Genomic DNA, 25,081 nt, shown 5'->3' on the forward strand with positions numbered 1-25,081 from the left:
TATGTAAATTATTATGATCTTATTTATGCATATAATTATTTTGCCTAATTTGCGTATAAAATGTGTTGTTTACGTATAATTATTTTTATTTAAATTTAGATAGTAAGTAAAGGATTAATTGTGGAAGTAATAGTGTAATTTCATTTTTATGTGTATTATTATTATTCGTGTTTGATATCATTTCATAAATGTGAAGGATCGAAATAATATAGAATTTTATTAATATTGATTGCAAGTGATATTTAATTGCAAGGCGAAGCTCTGGTTAAATTCTATACAGAAAACATAGAAAACTGGGAAATCAGCTCTCATGAAACCCAGCACAGAAAAAAAAGAGAGAAAAGTTTAAAGACAAGATTCTTTGTCTGCAAGAAGAGAACACACTTGAATTTGAAGCAACTGGTACATCGTTGCTAACTCTATTGTTCATAGTATAGGCGCATATGGCTGAACTTTAAGTATCTAAGTGCATACAAAAGACATAGGTGACAATTTTACTTCGGTCGGATACGTTGACAGCCGGAGACACCGAGTCAAGAACAGCCATTGTCAAAAATGCTTGCTGGAGTTGAGAGGCACATGCGAAAATAGAATACAAAGAGGTGTGAACAAATGAGAACCTGACCAGATCTAACACATATTTTCTCGGAAGCATCATCTCCAACGAACTTTTCGCCAGCTCAGTGTCGGCCTAGCAATTTAAAGCTCCCCCACTTGGAGGAGAAAAATCAAGGAAAAGAGCATTCCCTGTAGAAGCCTTCACCTCTGTAAATATTTATACTTCCACAAGTAATTCTTTAAGTGTTGTACAAATTTTCTTGAAGTTTCAATATCGTAGGATGTAGGATAAGTTAGTCGCTTAATAGTATGATTTAGAAAATAAATAAAGAAAGGCTTATTTCGGTGCAGGACGGCAAGTCCAGCAGTCTAAGCCTGAGGGGGATGCATAATAGATGTAAGAGCGACAAAGTTCATGTCGGAGAAGCAGACATCCTAGGGAGAAAAACAGCACCTAGGCCTACGTCAAATAAAATCATGATATATTAAGTTGTTATGATATGACAGCATGTCATATGTTTATATTATGTGTATTTTTGTGTGTATATACTTATTTTAATATGTTGTGTGTTGACAATTAGTGCGATCATCCAAAAACAATGAAAATAGGTGAAAATCTCAGTTGCGACAACCCCTCATGCAGGTGAAATGCCTACGAGTAATCCCGCCAGGTGGCAGCACCGGCTGAAACAACGGTGAGGAAGAGGATAACTAAAGTGCAATGCATGCGCATTGTGTATAAATCTAACTTATGTATCTATTTGTGAAATCCTCAGGAAGTGATATATATCAAATGAAAGCCTGATCTTTCTAGTTTACAGTGCAAGTGTCAGAATTTAAATAGTGTTTACCAGTTCCATGTAATTAAAGTGAGAACAAGGCAAAGTGTGGTAATGAGGTCAGATAGTGCAATGACCTATGGTGGAAATCCCCTCTTACCGCAATCACCCCCGCCATAAGATTCGCAGTAGGCAGAAAGGGAGCCCAGACTTTTGGCAACAAGAAGGGTTTGTTAAAAGAGAATAGCAGGGGAGAATCGGGGAATTCGTGTCTGGTCATCGGAAGAGAAGGAACACTCTTCGCGATCTTCGAGAATTCGGATTTGGTCTTCAGTGAAGAAACATTACTCTTCGCGCGCCTATAGCATATTGAGTATGCATCTTTGACTTTCGTGAAGAACTTATACTGTCAGTGCTTTATTGCTCGTAATAGTGATGTGTGCTATCCGCAAAGATATAGACTTGTAAGAGCAATGAAATATTAGTCATGCTCTAGATTATTCGTCATTTAACAATATAAACGTTCATCGAAGCCAACTGTGTACTTAGGTACAGAACAGTATTTTTTTACGTTTTGCAATGAGCGGAAACTTCGAACTATTATTTTGCAAGTTATTTTTAAAGCCAGTGTCATCTTCCCTTTTGTATTAGGGTGATGAAAATTAGATAGTCGCACCATAGCCACTTAACGGGCTGGATCGCGCTAGTTAGGCGAAACGAGCAGCTTCCAGACAAACTAACTACACTACGTGCACAAGAGAATAGGAAACGTCAATTGTTCCCTAAAAGACAAGGCGTAGGCGAAACAGGAATGTGGCAGAAAAGTCTTGTTCCAATGGGAAGAGGAGCAAGGCCATCGTTGGACCGACATCTCACTAGAAACGGAAGATAATGAGGCCAACGCAAGAAGAAGAGGACATTGAATCCACAGGAATCACCAGGAACCAGGACCAAGATGTGTGACTGAACGTGCACGGACTCTGATTATAAGTAAAGATAGGCCTAAATCAGTACAAAGAACTTTTCGGCGAAACTACCTCGAAATTCAAAATTAAAAGTTTTTTTCTTTCCATCTGTAAACCAAGTGTAAAGTGTGATATAACGTGTGCTTACGGCATGTTAAAATTTATTCATCCCAATGAAATCAGAGTGCATCATTCTCCACAGGAAATCCATTAAGGTATGTAGAAATTGTACCAATATTAGCTATATATTCTTTTTAGCTGTCCTGGAGTTGTCCGTGTCCAGTACGACATGGTTGACCAACATCTTTATGTTGTTGTGTGAGTGGGAGATAGTATTGACTCCTTACACCTGGAGTAAAACTGCGTTTTATGACCCTGAAAATTAGATTCTCATCTTTGCTAGAAATTTTAAAGTAATTTGAGTTCATTTTGTTCAGCATAATATCTTCATCAGTTTAAATTAACTTTTGCTTTACCGACATTTAAATAGCTCTACGGACTTTGCTAGTAAATTTGCATATCATTAAGATTATTTACATTTCATTAAAATTAACTTCATTAGCATATTTAAATTTCATTTTATTTACATATATTTACATTTCAAACTACACAACCTTCAGGGCCTTTGTGTACAACACACCTTGGATCTCACGATTACAAAAAGTGGCTATCCAAGAGTGGGGCTATGTGCTAAGTAATTCAAGGCATCTTAACTGTAAGCACACACGACTTTACACACTCCACCGACAACAAACATGGCCACCATTGAGGAACACTTGTACTGGTACATACGACAACGTGAATGATGTTATCGACCTTCTCATACACAAAGTTCATCACACTCCAATTTCTATAATTTTCGGAGAATATCGAGCAACCAGCTTTTGACCACTTCGTATGGATTAACCCAATACCTAATTTTATGGCTCTGACCTTGAGGGGTTCCGATATACATAATAATTGCAACCGTCGCCCCTCTTTCTTCCTACCTGTTCCCCTTCTAGGACAAGTATCAAAAAACACTGAAACACATGTTTAAGTATTATAAATGAAAAGTCCAAATACCAAAGTTAATGCATCTAACGTTAAGAAATTCCTAGATATGGTCATCTTAATATAATAACTCTAACCTCATACCAATTTCTTCCTCCTTGATGAAATTAAAAGAAAAAAAAACCACTGTAACAGGTGTTTCATTATATTTAATGAGAAGTCCAAATTCCAAATTTAATATCTCTAACCTTAAGAGATTCAAAGTTATCGACTCTTATTATAATAATCGTAACTCCCACCCCTTCTTTCGTCTTATCCCCCTTTCTTCCCTTCAGGTCCTTTCAATAATAGGTCATTTTCTATATTATACAAATGTTGATACCATGAGCGATGAGTGTTTAGTAAATGGATACTCGTTACGAATATTCAAATAATAAACTTCGATTGGACGTCCTAGGGCGAACTAGACATATTATGGACACCCAAAATTGTAAGGGTCATTCTTCAAAATAGTAAGTTGTAGAAAAAGTATTGAACCTTTGAGGTCGTAAAATTGAGAATGTATTTATTGTAATTTGAAAATAACATTATGAATCCAAATATGCACCATTTTGTTCAATTCGCTTTTATTTAATTTTGGATTTAGCGTCCCTTGCAGCAGCGAGACTATATGAGACGTGGTTCTACGGCTTAATGTAGGACCCAAAATACATGAGCTACCACCGGGAATCATTTGGCTCGATGCCATTTTTTTTTTTTTTTTTTTTTTTTTTTTTGGCAAGAGTATAATCCTTTTGCTATAGAACTCTCTGGTCAAAAAATTGGGATGCTGCTAGCATGGTTTTCACAAACCTCTTTTGAAACCAACAGGGAGTTTTGCAAACACACACAAATGATAATCTGACAGTATCAGGTCTGGGATATACGGTGGATACATTAAAACCTCCCAGTCAAGTTTCTTAATTTCTGAGGGGTCGTTAAAAATGCATGAGGTCTGGCGTTGTCAGCGTGGTATACGACAATCCTTCTGTTGACCAGTTCTGGTAATTTCCTTCAAATTGTTAGGGGCACTTGCGCTAATTGTAGACAGTACATGTCCAGGTCTATCGGTCTGCCCGTCGGCAACAGCCCGTGATATACGATGCCCTTCCAATCCCAGCAAACGCACAGTATAACTCTCTTGAGCATCAGTGTGGGCTTTGCCATAAACGGTCGAGCTTCTTCTTGCATCGAGCACGATCTTTTCCGTACATTTTTGTTGAAGGTTATCCACTTTTCATCACTCGTGATCAACCACTTTAGAAATGGTTAGAGTTAGTTACATTTCGATAGATTCGCAGATAGAAATTCGATCGAATAAATGGTTTTGAATCAGATCATGTGGCACCCAAATATGGAGCTTTTCTTTGTAACCATTTTTCTTCAAATGATTTAACACTTTTTGACGATGGATGTTTAAGTAATCGGCGATGTCATGACTACTTACATGCCGGTCTTGTTTGACTTTTGCCAGAATTTAATTCATTTTTGCTGTGATTAGTCTCTCACTGCGAGGGACATGTTGGACATCAAAATTTCCGGAACTAAAGCAACTGAACCATCTATGGGCCGTTGCTTTTGATATTGTATTTTGCCCAGAAACAGCACAAATTTATTGAGGAGCCTGCATTAAAATGTTATTATTGTAACGGAACTTTACGGACAGTTCGCTCATATTCACGGCGCAATACGTTACGTCCACGAGCTTCAACTGTCTGCTGTCGAATAGCGTTAGAGTTAATCCTCTGTGACTCAGATAGCGCAAGATTTGAGATACTAATGCCATTTCGTATGCAGAAGGCTCGCTGTTTTTTAGATTGCTTGATATCAGCAAAGAGAAGTTGCGGAATCACGCCTTACAAATACAAAACAAATAATTTGATTGTTAACTAAAAATTTACCTATTTGTAATATCGAATCTGTTTAAGTTCAGCCTAATTTATCCAAGGAAAGTGTTGTTTCAACTAATTTAATGTTCTGCAACTTATTTAATCTTTAGCGATAAAATTTAAATTTTAACTGATGTAACTTGCCTCAAGAGCTGCCATTGGACCCTTTATCATAATTGATTGCTTTGCAGAGGAAGCGCTATTGCGATTAGGACTACAAAGTCGATACTGTGTAATCGATTCGTCGTCTCTGTTCAGGCGGTATTTATTTGTAACCACCCGGGGATCTTCGTCTCTGCTGTTCGTAGCTCTGTCCTCCGTGGTTCTGGCAATGGGTATTTGCTGGAGACCTGGACTTACCTGGGTAGGACGATGAAGGACCTTTCCAAGAAGGGATTACCAAATTGTTTCCCAATTGCTTGTCGGTCTCAATGACGAGAGGAGCATTAGGCGCCGAGAGGTTCGGATGTCTCGTCTCGAAAACTTCACGGACGATCAGGTCATTCAGACCATAATGCACACAAACATCATTCACTCACATCATTCACAACGAAAACACACTGGGTTAAATGACACTATACTTATTTATTAGAATACTATTAAAAAGAAAAATAATGAAGAGAAACGATCACAACACTTAACACTGTATATATATACTTATATATATATATATATATATATATATATATATATATATATATATATATATATACTTATTTCCATGATCAAAATCGCACTTTACTTTTTCAATACGCTGTAGCCCTTTATCGCTTTGATTTATATATAGAAGATTATAATTGAGATTTCACTATAAATGCTTTTTTCACACCATTGACGCACTAGGGGGATTAACACTGGAGGAAAAGTTGCCGGGATAATCCCACGTAATAATCTAGTTGCTGCTCCAAACAGTCCTGAAGAATCGACGCAAGTCTTCGGTAAATTAAAAATGTCTCCAAAGTGGAATGCTGATGTTGGAGGGCGTGTTTATAACTTATACGCACAAGGTATGTGAACCTGGGGCTTCACTAGTTGAGGCTAGCTGTAAGAAAACGTCCTTCACTGGCTAATAAGTTGTGCCCCATAACACAAAGTCATACTTGAAGCTCGACGCAACGTGTGTGGTTACGGCTTCCAAACCTGGAGTCAAACTCCTCGAGCACAAAGGTTCGAGATACGAGCTGCAATTTTTCACTGAAGAATGTTGGCAGTTCATTCTAAAAAAAAAAAAAAAAAAAAAAAAAAAAAACTAAGTTAAATCACCTGTATGCACATGCAAACAGAATACGGAAAAGAATTTGTGTTAATTTTAGTCTACTGGCCATGATGCACCAGACATTGCGATAACTCGGGCGTGAGAAAGTACAGATAACGAACTGGAAAAGCGATGTAGCTGGTGCCATTCGGTCGCTTGGACACCTGTTCTACTCTGATCTGCTCTAATCTACTGCAATATTTCCGTAAACGATCGAAGAAAGCACTTAATTCAGTTCCAAATAACAGTAGACTATAGACTGTGCATATTAATAAGTCAGGGAGAAACACTGAAAAGGTTCGTCACTCACTGAAACGTTCTCACCAAAAAGCAATGTTTAAATATATATATATGAAAAAACGATGAAAGACTTCTTTGTCCAATTGCGTGGGAAGGAAGCAATTCCCACCGAAGAAAGAACTTATTTGCGTCGCAGAATAAAGTATAAATCGAAAATAATAATCACTGTCTTTACGAAATATACAGACCGTCCACAGAAAATACTTCTATAACCTGGTGGCGGTTATAACTGTTGGATAAAATTACGTCCAATTGTTGATTGGCAAACCTACACTTTAAACTCTGTTGGTCCAGCGAGTTTTAAATCTTTTTTTTTTTTTTTGTTCAAATTCCCAATTCCTAACCATATCGACCGTTGGCATACGTGGGGCCTATCAAGGAGTTAGTTTTGCATTTCAATAATATGGCGTTTAGTGTTTTCCATATTGAATTCTGCGTAATAGATTAAATCTGTACCTGAGAGCATGAAGTGCGTAAGCCACAAATCCTTGTTTTGCAGAAAACAGGAAAAACATGTACTTAAGCACTAAATACATATTGGACGTATTATATTATATACTTGGTTAATTACGTCATAAACACGCGTATAGAACAAAGTAAAAACAAACTATTCATTGCAGACTTCCGAAAGATATACGAAACTGATTTTAACTCATTTTCGCCAAAATTGGACTTACCCACTTTATGCTCTCAGGTACAGAAATTAAGCGAGGTTTCTAAAATTATGACGAACCTATTAACAACTGATTCAGCTAATTCATATGAAGCAATTTAGTTATCATGTGCAATAAAAATAACCCATGAACATAGGATACACGTGAGAGATAGTACTTCTTTTCACTTGGCTTCAGTCGGATAAAAGGACAAAGGAGTTGTGGTTAAATAATTGGTGGGAGGAAATAGCATAGTAAGAAAACTAACTTTTATGACGTTGGTCCAATATCAAACCCAGATCTTCATAAATTAAGAGTTTTTCACTAGACAATCGTGTTCCTCAACTATCATTAAGACATGTGCTTTTCAGGCTTTTTGCCTAAAGAGAACGATATACTATCTGAACGCCCACGACGTCGCGACATGTAAGTTAGGTTAGATTAGAACTGGGCATTGTAGCTGGCATTGCGGCGTTGTGCTGATGTCTTCGTTCAGATATGCAGTGCGTCCAATACGGAGAAAAGAAACTAGTGCGTAATTAGGGTATTTTCATCAAGAATATTTTGTCGAATACCCTGTCCTGTGCGAAGGTGCTCGAACGCATGAGGTTATTGCTCAAAAGTTCGCAACTCACCCTCATGAAGTGAGCATGATGTCGATGTTGTGAGTGTGAGGTTGGCTGACCTTGATGTCGAATGATGTAAGCATGAAGTTGAATGAGCACCATGTCGAAGTGATGATTTGCATTTGAAATTGAATGAGCATGATGTCGATATAATGATGTGACTATGAGGTCGAATTAGCGTGATATCGAGACGATGTTATCACGAGATCAATTGAACGTGATGTAGAAATGATGTGAGCATGGCCTCAAAATGATTTGTGAACGTGATGTCGAGACTGAGCGTGATGTTGAAAATATGTTGAGAACGTGAAGTCGAAATTATGTGAGTGTAATGTCGAGTGGGAGTCAAAGACGAATTAAATTTATGGCGTGAGCGTGAGTTAGTACAAAGTAGGTGGGTATCTATGGTCCTGGAGGTGCTGTGTGTCTGAGGGGATAGTAAATTAGTCTTAAACGTATTATTACGAGGGTGGATCAGAAACTAAAATTACAAGGTCTGTATTTCTGGAGTTTCGTCTGTTAGAGCGGAATGAGAAGTGTGCGGTAATTTTAATACATGGAGTTGGCAACTGTGCAAAGTTTCAGCCATCCGCCACCTACGGCGCTGGTTATAGGTAAACGCAAATGGCGATTCGTTAGATAAACTGGTCTTGCGAAGAAGTCCGCTCAGTTATTTTATTTATGTGAGCAAAACATGTAACTGCGGATGAAATTCACGGGCAGCTGGCAGATGTTTAAAGAGAAACCTTGATGTCTCGTCAGCATGTCACAGAATATTGTCGAAAGTTTACGGCTGGTACAGAAAACGTTACCGACGAGGAGCGCAGTGCCCGATGCAGCACGACATCAACTGATTTCAACACAGCTCGCGTAGAGGAGCTGATTCAGGACAACAGGAGGATCATGTGACGGCATGTAATGGCAGAATTGGGAATGTCGTTCGGAAGCGTACGTCACATTGTGCACGATATTCTGCAGTACCGAAAGTTTATTCCCGATGGGTTTCACATATTCTATCCAACCAACACAAAAAGAAGCTCATGGGAACAAGTCTGCAACTTTTTGGAACGGTTCTCCACGGAAGGGAACTGTTTTCTTCACCGCATTGCCACGGGTGACGAACCATGGATCTACCATTACATCTTTAGCAGTAATCGGTCATCAATCAAACACCCCTCCTCCCCAAAGACAAAGAAGTTTAAGAAGACGCCAACTGTCGGGAAGGTGATGGCCACAGTGTTTTGGAACAGCACCGGTGTCATACTCGTGGAGATTTTGAAAAGAGAGCGCACAGTGACCGCTAACCGATACTATGAGACCTTGACATGATTGTGCGAAGTAATCAGGAGGAGACGACCAGGACTTCTCACCGAGGGAATCTTTCTTCACGACAACGCGCACCCGCATACAGCCCAGAAGGCCATCATATTGTTCAAGCAGTTTCGCTGGAACATCATCGACCACCCTCCCTACAGTCCGGACCTCACACCAAGCGACTTTCCTCTGTTTCCGCATTTGAAGGAACACCTTGCAGACCGTCGCTTCGCTTCAGACAAGGAGGTAAAACCTTCGTGGCGTGGCTGAACACGCAAGGACAGGATATTTACCAGGAGGGAATCTTCAAACTCATCCCACAATGTGATAAGTACTTCAACCGATATCTGGTGGTTGTATTGGTTGTATGAAATAATATATACACGTTTCACTGCAGGCTTTGTAACCTCACTTTCTGGTCACTCCTCATATTATTATTCCTTTTTGTAATAATAGGAGTGTTAGAATATATTGTACTAAAATATCTAAATCTTATAAATACAAATGAGATTATTATTATAGATTTTTGGAAATGATTTACAATAACGCTGCCATAACAACTGTGGCAAACTATATCGAGAATATACCAAACTTCAGGGGCATAAGTTAAGGGGAACAGCCAATTGCTCCTAATTTTGATATATATGGTATATAGTAACAGACTAATGAAAAACTTGAAACTGCAGTTATATTGGCAGAGCATCTTCTCCCCCACCCCTTTTGTAAAGCAAATCCTGAAATGATTCACTTGTTCAAGTTGGATGAGCCCAGGGCCGTATCGTGGAAAATCAGCGCCCGGGGCGAGAGTATACGACAGCGCCCCCATACATATATTCCAAGCAATTTTTCCCTTTTCTCCCGAATTTTTTGCCTCCTTTACTTCGGCGCCCGGGGTCGTCGCCCCGCTCGCCCCCCCCCCCCACGGCACGGCCCTGGATGAGCCAAACGATTAATATATTTAACGTAAAGTGAAATGAATATGTATTTTGTACTGAATCCACTTTTTTCTTTAACAGTTAGCAACACTTAATTGCGTATATATGTACTAGATGTAGCTGTGTCATTCTCAGAAGTACATTTAGAAAATTGAAAAGTCTAACATTAGGATGTTAGTAGCACAAGGTAATAAATTATGTTTCGACTGTCATTTAGACAGAAGCTTACTTAAGATCTCCGCTTCCTCCCCCTCCCTCAGTGATAGAAAAGGAGTTATTTCGTTAATAATGATTTGACTGTTTTACATGTTCAGTACAATTAGGCAAAACCATATATCAAAAATGGCAATTTTAAAGATTCTTTTTTACGTACTGTGTATTAAAACATTATTCAATGTATATTGTGTCCTCTTGGTTGAATGATTAGTGTTCTAGACTTTGATTCGAGAAATTCGAATTCCTGATGTGAGTTATCTTTTAAGCAGTAGAATTATGTATCATACTCTTGGTGTATAAAAACTACGTACAAGGAATTGAACGTTCATCTTCAAATAAGTGTACAACTGCTTTACCCATTTACTTATAGTGTTATAATTTTCTAACAGAAGCCTAAAACGGCAGTCATTTTAGATGTGTTGATGCAGGTGGTAGGGGAAGATTCTCCATCGACATAAGGATTTCATGTAGTATCTTAGTATACAATTGATTAAAAACTGCGTGATCCTCCTGTCCTCCTCAAATAACGTCCCTGTAACAGGAGTAATTTTGAGAATTTATATGTAGTTCAAAACCAACTTGATTAGTGTTCACGCTATACATTAATAAAAGAAAAAGAAGCTAAACGTACATTAAATCTGAGATTTCAGAAAACAAACATTATTTTCGAAAAGAAAGATAAAAAAAAAAAAAGTATTGTCATTATTATTCGGAAGCTAATTGCGGGCAAGATACCGTTGTATTCTTGTGTGTGACTCCTCCATCGCACTAAAGTTGTCTTTTTAAACGCGAACGCCAACCGACCAACCAGATGTGCGGAGAGAACTGGCAATCAGCTGACAATCAGCTGGCCTGTGTACTGCCTCCCCTCCGAGCTAGGACGGGTTCACTGTTCAACAGCCGGGGGGAGACGGTAGCTCAGGAAAAAGAGGGACGCGGTGGTTATGCTTTGTGGTGAGTACTTGGTTAAATGCTTGGTAAAACTTAATATTAACTGGGTGTAGGTATGTTTTTGAGTTAAAATATGTGCTGTGATAGAAATATAATGCTAAATTGTGTGATTGGTGTGCTGAAATTAGTAAAAAAAAAAGCGTTTTTAAAAACTCGAGATGATGCGAAGTACCCCCGAGTGAAGCTTTTTAAATTTGACAAGAGCTAACCAGCGAGCTATATATGACAGCGCAACTTGAAAACCAAGTTGTTTAAGATTTAGTATTATCTTTTTATTTCATACTAGTTGCAAGTTTAATTTCTACGTATATGTAGAATGATGACTACAAGTTCTGCAAATAACGTATTAGCTCTCAAGTTCTTTGTTTAATATCGACTTCCTTGCAACAACGTTTGTGTACGAAGTGCGTTTCTGTGCGTGTTTATACTTGGTTCTAACTACGTTTCTGCGAATTCTTTTTGTGATTTTCTTGCTAAATTGTGAATGGAGATGTAAAACGAAAAGATAAGTGAGGTAAATAATATAAGATAAAAATACGTGGTACAAAAACAAGTTTGCAAGCAAAGGACTGTCATCCTAATGCATTCGTTCCCATTGTAAGTGCTAATTGTGGATTGCGTCCTTTATTTACAGTGAAATTGACATGAAAAACCCAGGAAAGAAAAAGGTTGTTTATTTACGTAGTGTGGTTTATTTACCAAAATTATAACTAAGAAACTAACAATAATAATGAAAGAATAGCCTTCTAGAATATACTTTTTTTTTTTAAAAAAAAAAAAAGTTTTTTATAAGCTGCAAATTTTGCATGTCAAATCTAGTTGGTGCGTAAAACCCAAAATGAAGAAATTCGATTCTACAATGTATTCCAGGATGCCAATGCCAGCTGTCTCATGAGGGACATTTTTCGTACATTCCGTTTTAAATGTCATTTGTGATTAGAGTGGTAGGCAGAAATTTTATTTCCGTAGTTCTCTCAGTACGTACAGTATACTTACAAACAAACATCATTAGTGAACGTTTCGATTTTATAAATACTTCTAGATTCTAGAGTTTTCTTTGCCCAACCATTTTTCTGTATTATTTGTTTCTTAGTGGCCTATATTTTGAAAATTATTTTTATATTAGAAGCAACTTTTATTCTAAATAATACCTACTGACAAGGGCGCCCATGTTGTGGTTTCTAAGGGGGGGGCAAGTATAAGCGACGTTTCAAAAATAGTTTCAAATTTTGCTGTAACTAATGTAAAAATTCTATTGGATTTCCGATATTCTGAAGTGCAATTTCCTCTAGGGGGGAAAGCGCCCCACCTTACCCCCCTGATGTGCGCCCTTGCATACTGAGGTTATTGAAAGAAAATTCCTTTCCTCCTGATTAAAATTTGAGGAGAGCTACTCAATCTGATATTAGACATAGCCTATCACATATCCAATAAATGTGTATTGATGGCTTAGTGACAGATATCTTGTTCACTTTGGGAATTTGACTTATGTTGCCACCATAGGCTTTGGGTATGAGTATTCTCGGGAACTATTTTACTCGCAAACTGTTCTAAATATTATCTTTCACATGCATTATTGTCCTTTGATGTATTATATATAGTTTGCAGGCGCCTGTTGACAAACCTAAAGTTTAACTTCATTTTAGTTTGAAAATTCGCAGCCAATAAATGGTGTATAAAACTTCAATTCATACTATATACCGAAAACTAAAATTGTATTTGCTCGATCCCTTTTGAAATTGTATGTTGCAATAATAAAATTAATAGTTTTTGTTTAGATTTTGTAGTTCCGAAAAAAAAAATTGCAAACCGGGCACCAATTAAATATATAAAAAGGTGGAAGCGCCGGGTTTTAAAAATTAGTGGGTTGCTCTAATATAGAGTTCACAGGGAGGGGGGCTTAAGAGTATGGAATGCAACCCAAGTTTAGCGATGGATCCAGAGATTTTTTCCTAGAAAATTTTGAAAACTGATCCACAGTTCTCCTGAAAATATAGTTAGTTTTTTTTTTAAAAAAAATATTAAAACGGACCTTTTTTTCACAGTAGAAAATATTCTTGCTTGGGAGTACGACGGCGTCAGTTCTCGTCACACCATTTTGAAGGCCAACCGTTGAATTTACAGATTTCGAAAGGAAATAGAGAAAATGAAGATAGTTAAATAGATCAAAATTTAAACGCATATTTTTGTATAATGTGTACAATGCAGCAAATTGAAATTTTATTTTCTTCTTCTTCATATTTTTTTTTCTTTATATGTGGGTGTTGAACACCCCAATTGATATTCTGGAAGGTGGTCGAGCATCAGAGCACCCCCGGAGTCGGCGCCCCTGTAAAATAGGTCAACGTTGTTATGCAGTAGAAAAGTTTTGTTTACGATGTCTCAGTCAAGATCTGTGGGCAATTATTCGGTACGTTTATTATTCAATACAATATTTTGGGGAAAGTAAAATCCGGAAGAAGTAATCCATCTTAAATTTCCTCCTGGCCATGACTATTATCATAGCATTAATAACAGAGTAGGAATTCATCACAGACCTGATAAGATTTATCTTTGAAGTCTACAAGATTCGTGTTGTAACAAAATATATTCGAAAGTGGGACTTCGAAAGGAAATGCCACGATTACTTAGCCGAAAATTATCATGAATACTTAGTTCCGTGCTTTCGTTATATATATATATATATATATATATATGCTTTCTCGTAATGAACTGACATACAATTGTGTTGAATATGACTGTTTTTCATAACTACGTTTATGCTGTATGCGCAATTCAGATGTATAAAAGAGTGTGTTGAAACATTGCGGTGACGTGTTTGCTTATTAGGTTTTATGGTATCGAAGAAAGTGCAATTTAATGAAAGTGCTCGATTTTTAGCAAACAGTTTTCAAATCAAACAACAATGTAGTGATAGCTTCACTTGATTCGTTGCAGTTAAAAGTAGATGAAGTACGTGCTTGTATCCCATTGGTTGATTCAAGTGGGCTTAAATGTCTGATCTCTTTTAGCTGGAAATGAGAGGCGGATGATTTGAACGACGAAGGTCATCATTGTTGGAACTCATAGTATATTTGCGGAACGGATGCTAATTCACAGTTTGGCATTTTTTTCTTTCTTTTTGTTTTTGAATACTATCAGAGTAATGGTTTAAAAAGTCCACTTTTTTTTCGTTGTTACCGTATCGTTCAAAAAGAGCTTTTATTGTTTATTTGGTTGTAGTCTGTTTCAAAAGTTTTGTATATGTGTGAGACTAAAATGCGTTCAATATGCCCATTCGTTAGGATTAGAATTAGGAGTTAGATTTCCGGGCTTTCAGGATCTATGGCCATCTTAGCACGTCACATATGAGGGATGACGTCCCTCAGCGATTACACTATTCAAGGGATGGAAGGGAAGTAAAGATCGGGGAAGGAAGGAAGCGGCTTGGGACCAATATGTTAGGAACCATCCCAGCATTTGCCTGGTGTGAATGAGGTAAACCTTATTAAGGATAGCTGGCCTGAAGAAACTCTTACACTTTTTTGACCGAGTGTTTCCACTAGGAATCGAACCAGGGACCGCTCGCACCAAATATGCCCATTCGTAGCCAAGTTACTAATACGCTTGCTTTCTGTGTGCGTATTCCGTATGCTATTCCCAGCGGGAGTGCACATTCACGAAAAAATCCGAAACCCTGTCTCCTATAGCTTCGGTGCTGAAAAGACATATTCCAATCAGTCAAATACGTTCAACTTACGCTCTGTAGTTTTGCCTTGCCCTTTTAGATTTGGTTAAGGGTGTTAAATATCTTGCGCCATCTTTGTTTCTTAGCCCATTCCTTTATATGGGAAAGGGAATTACAGTAAAGCCACGATTATCCTCCAGTGCCTCGAAAAAAAAAAAGTTTTATTATTTTTTGTACAATGAAACTTATCTTTTATGCTGATTTTTTTTTTTTCGGTAAGAGTGCACTTTGTGCAGAACATTCATAGAAACCGATACAATAAATAGCAATTACACTCTATTAATTTTAACAAAATGGGTCCAAACTTCCCAAACCCTAAGCTAACCCAACCCTACCCTACTTATTCCTAGGATGACAAAATCACTTGTTCTGCATGAAGTGCACTCTTGCCTCTTTTTTTTTTCGTATTTGCATCTCATTTTTAGTCTTTTTTTTGGGTTATTCTCTGTGCTCTTGCCACCCCATTCCGCGGATAATCGGGACTTTACTGTTTTTCTGTTTTCCTTGAAATGAACCGGAATTTTAACGATTTGGTTTTACTGATTTATTCAAATCTATTTAATTGTCCCCAACTTCATGAAAATCAAATTTTATGATATATAATTTTAATACTTAATTTAAAGTAATGTTAAATTTATATACAGGGTGTATGGTCCTGGACTTTTGATACACCCTGTATAATACAAGTTCATTTTTGAGAAAGCAAGGGATATTTAACTTGACTTAAAAGAAGATACCAGTAAATTCAAACAATTAAAACTCCAGTTTATTTTAAAGAAAACAGGGAAGTAACTTCGCATATTTTTTTTATAACAATGGATTAAAAAAACAAAGATGGCGCAGATATTTCACACCGTTAAACTTTCAAAAGTAAACTTTGAAGCCTTTTCAGATATCAGCAATGGGATACGACAAAAAGCGCATGCAAAACGGAGGATGTTATTTTCAATTATAATCTCGAAAATGCTATTCTATTGTGATCCGATGAATGCTTTCCATACATTTGTGATGGTATACAGAATAAAAACTTCGTATGTAAAACATAGCTGTCCTTATATCGAAACACTTTTAATCTATTTCCAAAAAAACTGAGATCCTTGCGACGAAATAGTTCAGAATGATAGATTAAGGTCTTCTAAGGATATTCTGCATCTTTGTAAATATCTGAAGATTTCTCTTACAATCTGTGTGCTACAAGGAAAACTAATGCTACACAATGTGCGATGTTCCACAATTTGTAGAGTTGCAGGATCGACTACGAGTCCCTGGAAAGTTGTAGAACTTTGGGGAATCAGGTCTTAATGGGCGTTCACGCAGATGCAATTATGATTGTAGGGTTGGAAAGAAATGGAATATGAGCAAATGCTTCCGAAGATACGCGATCCATCTACATTATCGTGGTTATTGTTCTCTACGGGCTACGTTTTACCCTTTTGTAAGGGTCCCAGGTTCGATTCCCAGTGGAACAGCATTGAATACATAATGGTTGTTATGATTCCACCTTAATCTATAGATCTAACTCTCATAGCCTCAGTGCTAAAAAAAAAAAAAAAAAAAAAAAGGATATTGAACTTCAATAATATAATAATAATAATAATGCCCAAAGTTTAAAAATCTTCACAGGAGGAAAGGCGCAAAAGATCTGGTCGTCATGTTTTGTTGATGCGTCGATGTTACATGTTTCTTGTTGATGTTCTATTTAAAAAAAAAAGGGGGGGGGGGAATCTGTTCATGTTTCGGTGCAAAATGGCCAACATTGCTGTTCTAGAACCATCCATGGGATAGTTACTTTGCTGCAACTTCCCTCTTCCTTGAAAGTTACCCTTCAGGAAAAGGGAGTAATATACTTTTCCGTTCATTGATATCTACTGTAAAAGCTGTTCACGAACTTCGTTCCAAGCAGATTTTATAGCTTTATCTAGTATGTTCCTGGCGTAAACATGTGAAATTTATTAAGAAGGGAGTCCCTATACTTAAGTCATCCAGATGACAGTTTCGTACAAGAGGATTTTGTAGGATCAAAACAATAGAAGGGTCATTCTCCCCCCTCCCTCATACAGACTCATATATAATATGATTCCCAACCTGATCGTGATTTCTTAATTGTGTGCTTTGAACGAAATTATTACTTCATTAATTACCCTGTGACCTTTTCTGCACAAGGAGAGAAAAGTAGGGGAGACGGGAAGGAGGAAAGGGATTTAAAAAAGTTTTACTTAACCAGATTATTTTACTTGGTATTAACCACAAGTGCCTGTGACATTGACCCTTTCTTCTTTTCCCTTCTCTTTCTCTGAAAATTCTTCTTTCTCTTTGATTCCATTTACTTTGCCTTAACAAGTGATGATAGTTCTTACCTGAGATCCAAAGGTGCGTAAGTCTTTTTTTTAAATTTTTTTTTCTAGTTCGTCACTCACATTTATTTCTTTGAATTATGACTGAAACTGATCCAAGTTTTTTCGAAGACTCAGGGCACAGAAACTCATAAAAGGCTATTTACATCCTTCTATACATCTATTCCTTCGAGCGACGCATTCGCTCACAATTGTACCCAATGAACTTGAGAATCGGGTAGTGATGTCCTACATATGCTATAAGTGGTGTTTTGGGATACAGTTCTTTCGTAGCGCTGTGGATTGTAATTCTTCTCAATTCACGATAGAAACATTATTTACTCTGCTTCTGCACTGTTTAAAAGCTCAATCAGGGCCGTGCCGTGGGGGGGGGGGGGCACGCCCCTGGCGCCGAAGTAAGGGGAGCGAAAAGTTCGGGAGAAAAAAGGAAAAAGATAGGAAAAATTGCTTGGAATATATGTATGGGGGCGCCGTCATATACTCTCGCCCCGGGCGCTGATTTTCCACGGCACGGCCCTGAGCTCAATAAAACCTTGTAGACATCTTGTGAAAGGATAAGGCTAGCGTTTTAAAACTTAACAATATCTTGAAGCAATGTGAAATTGACATGAAAATTAAATTAAATAAAGTCTGCAGTTTTACTTCCCACGAACACACCCTGTAGGTTAGAGCAATGGTTCTCAACCGATGTATCGCGCAGTCTCATAAGGTGTGTCGCCGAATTTTAGAATTTAATGGAATAATCAGTTAGAATCAATTTTGAGATATGTTGTGCTAGTTAATGCTTCCAACGCCAGTAACGATACCTAGTATTACCTAGTCACTATTTTATATACTGTACGTAGAAACGTTTAATCTTATTCTATTATAAGTGACGTAAGTGAAGGAGGTTTGGGGTTTTCAACCCCCTTGAGCAAGATATAAGATTATGTTACGATATGTACAATAATCATGCATGTCCTGAAAGAATGCGATTGAGTGCTTGAATCTCCCTTTGATGAAACTCTGCTTACGCCACTGACTATTATAATTTATATTTGATTTTATTTAAGAAAAATAAATGTGTCCCGATGTCGTAGACGTACTGGTAAGTGTGTCATCAATTTTAAAAGGTTGTAAACTACTGGGCTAGAGAAAATGTATGATTTAATGAAAATGGTTTAGTTTGAAAGAATGGGTGTAATGATAGTGAGGGAGGAAACTGGAGAATCTTGATAAAACAAACACCATGTTGTTCATCACAAACTTACATGTCCTGGGATCGAACCAGGAACCTCTTGTCCCAGACTTATGCACTCTACCACTGAGCGACTGTGCCTCCTTTGAATTAACACTAGGACCTGTAACTGGATACTACTATAATCACCATAACTTGCAATATTTATAATTCAATTAGATTCCGTTGCAACTGATTAATGTACAGCTCACAGATGACGAGAAGAACCCTAGCAGAAGTAGTGTGACGTAGGTATGGGCTCGCTCACTTTTCGCACGGGGGTTTCAAATGACAACACGGAATAGCACACATATAACTTTACCCGGAGTAGCAGACGACATCTAAGTATAGACCAAACCACAAAAACCGAAAATGGACTTGACCTTGTCGTTGACCTTTCCCCGCTACCCCTGTTTTAGGGTTATTCTCATCATCTGTGAGCTGTACGTCCACTATCGATGAATAATTCTTAAGTTTGTAGCAACTCTCTCATTGGATCCTGCCGTTTGCTAAGCCACTCATAGAGATGCCAGCCTTAGAAGAGAGCTATGCGAAACACACAACTGAACTGTTATTGTGAGCTCGAGCGTTTCTCATATGGAAAGGAAGGTATTCAACAGTAAAGTCAAAATCAATAGACATGTTTTTAAACAACGAAACCACATCCTGAGCAAAAGAAAATGAAACCTTTCTTCTGAACGAAATATCCACTGCCTCTTAATGATGTAGAAACTCACTGTTGATGTTAATAAGCAGTTTTGAGGATTTAGTTACAGCCAATTTTGTAATGTTCCGTCATATTGAAAAAAAAAAAAAAAAAAAAAATCTTATCCAGTGGCAACGTAGAATTCCGTTACGGAAGGGGGCAGGTTCAAGCACTCAGCTTCAAATTCTTTCAGGACAAGCGTGATTTTTGTTTATAATATGTAAAATTAACATTTTCCATATACAGGATGGTAAGAAAGTATTTGAACAAACTTTGGGAGCTGATTCACGGCACCAAAACCAGCAGAAAAGTTCTCTGGAACTTTGGCCAGTGAAGGATAATTTCGGCGATATAAGGCGCTGAAAGCGTGGGAAAATGAACTTCAGGGGGCTGTAATTCAAAAACAATTCAACGTAGAGAGTGCGGTTTAGAATATGGCACTCGAAGTCATACTTGCTCGATTGAAAAATGTATGTTTCAAACCTCCGCAAGATATGTGCTTGAGATTCCCCAAAGAAACCTAGGGATTTCTTGCAAGGTTATAGGGAATCCATAAGTTCCTTTGGGGAACTGGCTGAATGACACCACTAACGTTGGGTAATTACGTATTCCACAGATCTACATGTTAAACGAAAATTGTGGGTACAAGACTACATTTATTATTCAGTGTTGGAAACTAAGGGTACTACATGTCGCAAATATCAAAAGTTTGAATGCCTCTATAGCAGTAATAACGCAATAGAGACGAATGTGGCAATGCGTATTCAAAGTATATTAGTGTCAAATACTTTATGATATTACGTATTTCGAATTAATAAGAACAAAGTTACAAACAATGGAGTATTTCGAATGAATAAGAACAAAGTTACAAACAATGGAAAATATACCTTTTTAAAAAAAAAAAAACTACAGGGATGTGTTTTCAAAAGATTTGATTTTCAGCTTAACGTGGAATTCAAACCATATGAGCTCTCGCCGGGAATCAAACTCTGCTCTCCCACGCCAAAGGCATATACCCTAACCGGTTAGTCACGAGGGAGTTTTTTTCTCAAAAGAAATTATCACTATTCCGCTTAATACAGTATCTCAAAGCGCCACAGATCAGGGGCGTCATTTAAGGGGGACAGGAGGGGCAATTGCCCCCCCAAGAATTCTAGGTTTACGTCTACTTTAATCGATTGTGTACTAATATATTAGTACAAAACGTGAAAGTCTTACGTCAGTGGTGCTCTTGCCCCTCTCAGGCGAAGTCTGAAATGACGCCCCTGCCACAAATATGAAAAATATAGGTAGGAATTTCTACATTGGTTTAAATAACATATTTGTGGGACATACATACAATGATTACTGCTTTCTTTGATTGCATAATATTGCAGTAACAGTTTCTGATAGTTGTAATTACTGCAAATTCTCACAATTATATAATTTTAGGTAGGTTTGCGAACTTTACCAATGTTTATAAATCATATCTTTGGAAGGGTTTGTGATATGAAAGAGAAAGGTAAATCAGCACCCTGATTTTTCATATATTTTTTAAATAATCCTATTCATGCTCGTTATATTTGTTTATGTAAATTTGAAATCTGACATACTGCCATTTAAAAAGTAGAATTTTCTGTTGAGTTGACAACACTGTTAATCTGATAGTATTCCAGAATATGTAAAAAAAAAATTCCCTATTGATATTTGCATGGTGCAGAACTTTAGCGTTTTTATTATTATTATTATTATTATTATTTTTTATGTTAGTTTAAAAGTTAAAAGATCTCTCAAGATCAATGGTCTGCCCTGTATACATAATTTTTAAACAAGTTGTATTCTGTGAAAAAGATATAGAGGAATAACTGGAAATGAATAATGCTAGATTGATGGAGTGGGAAGAAATAAGAATTAATATCCCTAGAACATCTGCACTTACGTTGTTCATCCGTTGTGATCCTGAACTCCAAAAATAAATGCTTTCATTCTAGCCCATCGTTTTCCAGTGTTTCCGTAATCGCATCAAGCAATTTTTATGTTAACATTCATGAAATTTTTCATTTTATATATATAAAAAATCGTTACACCTGTTCCGAGATTTTTCTAAAATTTATAAAAATGTAGATGTAATCTACGATTAACAGTTAATTTGACACTAGAGGAAAATACATCCATAACCTTAAGAAAATATTTCAACCAATACGGCGACAAATGTGATATTGTAGTTGGCTCGTATTGGATGGTCTGAGAACTTTCTTTCTCCGTTCGTCATCCACATTATTCTCTCTCTCTCTCTTTCTTTCTTTCTTTCTTTCTTTTTCTTTCTTCAGTTACACGAAACAAACTAGATGATATCCTTGGGGTCAAGTAGCTGGTTTATACAATAATATAAACTATGGGGCACTTTAGACCGTGAAAGGTTCGAGCGGGCCAAGTGGCGCACGTTCAACTAGCTCTAAGGTCAACACATTGACTCACAACTCTATTGTATCTAAATTTCTTGTCCTAAAGTATTTTTCTTTTATATAACTAACGTAGGAAAAGTTTACTGGATATAGAAACTTGCCTAAGCAAAACTCTATATACCAGCGACGCCCATAAGTATAAAATTTTAGATTACTAATAGAAATTTCCTTAATCGAATGTTCATGTTAGAAAAAAGGAACTAAAATCAGCACTTTCTTTTCTTTTTAATAATCCTATTCATATTCTTAGATCCGATGTTTTAATACTACACAATAATAGCATTGAACTATATATATATATATATATATGTATGTAAAAAATAATCATATCTTTATCACATTATTAGACATGATTTTTTATACATTAAGAGATTTTTAATGAGATAATGTTAACACAGTAACAAAGATATCTATTCAGCAGTGAGTCATTGAATGTATGAAACCTCTCGTAAGAAATAATTTGGTTGGTCGAATTGTGGTCGCTTCTTCCGCTGGAAGCAAGATTATAAAATGATTCACGAGAAGCAAGTTTCAACTTGTTCGTCTGGTTATTTTTTCAATAACAGTAAAAGATCAAATGTGATAGACGTACAAAGCAGAGTTTGTCTTTGAAAGAGAGAGAGAATAAAAAAAAGGAAATACCTGAAGAACAAAATGCAACCATCACTTGAATATGTATATCCGTGTATTCAATAAGCTAGTCATCACGCATTCTGCTTTTGATAAATTCCTGCTAATAACTATATTGCGACAAATAGAAATAAGTTTGTCCTTACATTTTCTTCCAATCCGTGGTTTCACTTTGCATTTGTCAAAACAATTTAGATAATTGAATTCAAACGTGCCATTGAAATAGGATATAAAGCAATGTACACCTTTTTAATTTTTATTTATTCATTTATTTGTGATAAAAGTAATGGTAGTGAAATTTTAAACTGGCGTATCAGTGCACTAGGTTAGTACTGAGACACCTGTAAATATTGTTTCGAAAAAATGCTTATATAAGGTTTCCCTTCTATTCTTGCAATTCAGGATATTTATTTTGAAAATTGAGTTCTGAATGGTTATTCGTTTTACTTTTTTAAATTTTTTTTTTCTGTTCAGTTGATATCGGGGTATAAAATATAACTGCCAATAAGATCGCAAAATTAGATTGAAAAGTAAATAGGCCTTAAATAAATAAATACAAGTTCTCCCAGTATTAAACTATGTTAAATGTGATAAAACCTTTCTGATCATGTGCTGGTTTACATTAGAAATCAGGAAAAAATATTTATTATGACAATATCAAGTTTCCTTGCTTGAAACTAATTTCATAATTGATCCAACTTGCGTAATCTTTTGTTTATTGTTTTTGTTGTTAATCCAGAATAACAAACAGAATGGATGCATCCAACCGTAAGGAAATTCGTGCTCAACTACAATCATTACTTATTCTTTCTGGTGGAATTAAAATACTATTTATTCCTCCCGATATCTTATTGTACAGTAAAAAGTTAACGTATGCACCCACCTTTTTATTTTAGCCGCGTATCTATAGCACATGTAGATAGAACACAGGTAGCAGAAATAGTGTTTACACTGTATCCTCCTGAATTTTATTAATAGGTATTGAGTATATATATATTCCCTGCTATAGCTCTTTGAATTTTTCTTTCTATCTTCAAATTACCGAGTTCCTACACTCTTGATTATATGCTTTCATGGCCACTTGTGTAAATTGGACAGAGTAGAGGTGGGCATTGCTTTGTACTATCTCGAAGGCATATTTAAAAGTATGTTGCAATTGTTTTGATAAAAATGAGAGTAAAACTGCGAATAGGAAGAATATCTTAAAAAGCGTTCAGTGTAGTAATGACGAACTGAACAAATGCTTGTTTCTTGAAAATGTACTCTGAAGGACCAAAGTAATCGTCCATTTATTTTATTTATTTATTATTATTATTATTTTTTTTTTTTTTTTTTTTTTTTTAAAGAGAAACGACTTCAGCAAATTATAGACGAGAACTGCTACAAAGCAGTTTAGTATTACTACTCAAACACATCAAATGTCATTTTCGAGCAAGATTGCACAAATAACTTCTGTTGAGTTTGCCTATACTACTTGACGCGCCTCATATTTTCAGATGTCTTTCATAAAGCCCCAGTGACACGTCTTCGCCTTGTTCTAAATTACTTATCTGATTTAGATTATTCAGAGCTTCTTCGTGGCTAAGCGGTTAGCGTACGCGCCTTTGGCGTGGGAGACCCAGGTTCGATTCCCGGCGGGAGCTCATGTGGTTCGGATTCCACGTTAATCAGTAGGTCCACGTCTCATATAGCCTCGCTGCTGAACGGGACGTTAAACTCAAAATCAACTCAACTGATTTAGATTACTACAAAATCCGATAATTTTGTCATTTATTCGGTGAGCTTTTTATAATCTCTCAAAGCTATTCAGCAGAATTCTTATGCTGTCTTTTTCAATATAATTTACATCTCTTTTTCTGAAGGAAATTGGTCTATATTGTTATGACGTAAGTGAAGTTATTTTAGGTAGTTCGAAATGTTTTGAAATTTTTCATATCCTGGTGTTTTTTCAGAACACAATGTTGAGCAATTTGGCAAGCTACTTGTATGGTAGCCACACTCAGGTTGAAGAGAGCTCAGAAACTGCCAACAGTGATATCACTCTCAGGGCAATAGACGCGGATGATGATTGGGTTCTCGTAGAGAAGTCGGGTAAGTACTTGCAGCATCTAAATGTTAGAATATTTCCAAACTGGAAATTAGCTAATACAATATAATCAACAGTAAAATTCCTGTTCAGCCTGTATCATTAGTAATTTTTTTTTTTTTTTTTCGTATTCAGCAATCTGTTTATTCATTCATTTTTATCATCTATTTTGTAGCGATGTTAAATTTAAACATGTCACTTTTAACACTATTTATATTATGTGCACAAGCATGAAGTCCACTTAAGCATTTCAATAAAGGTACAGTGTTAATATACAACTTTGATTTGTAGATAATTATACATACCGACCTGGTAAGTGAAGTATTCATCTGTATTATGGAAGTAGAATTCTATTAAATAAATTTTTAACGTTTTTATCCCTCGAAACGCAAAGATCAAGTCGTTTTTTGTTTAATGTCCCACGTTTCTAGGGAAATTTATCATC

The 25,081-nt window shown here is 36.6% G+C and overlaps 1 protein-coding gene across 3 annotated transcripts in view; it reads left to right on the forward strand.

The window, feature by feature from the left end:
* The first annotated feature begins 11,321 nt into the window (after positions 1-11,321).
* TP53INP (Tumor protein p53 inducible nuclear protein) overlaps positions 11,322-25,081 on the forward strand; it is a 36,957-nt gene continuing 23,197 nt past the window's right edge. The window contains exons 1-2 of one of the 3 annotated variants that reach the window (XM_081765401.1): positions 11,322-11,476; positions 24,503-24,641. In XM_081765401.1, coding sequence (XP_081621527.1) covers positions 24,509-24,641 — 133 coding nt within the window. In that variant the 5' untranslated portion in view covers positions 11,322-11,476; positions 24,503-24,508. Of the gene's footprint in view, positions 11,527-11,749; positions 11,988-24,502; positions 24,642-25,081 lie in introns of those variants that run through there. The other 2 variants (XM_081765402.1, XM_081765403.1) reach the window with 2 other exon arrangements.

Source organism: Thermobia domestica, chromosome 7, assembly GCF_964235325.1.
Source record: "Thermobia domestica chromosome 7, izTheDome1.hap1.1, whole genome shotgun sequence".
Classification (NCBI taxonomy): Eukaryota; Metazoa; Arthropoda; class Insecta; order Zygentoma; family Lepismatidae; genus Thermobia; species Thermobia domestica.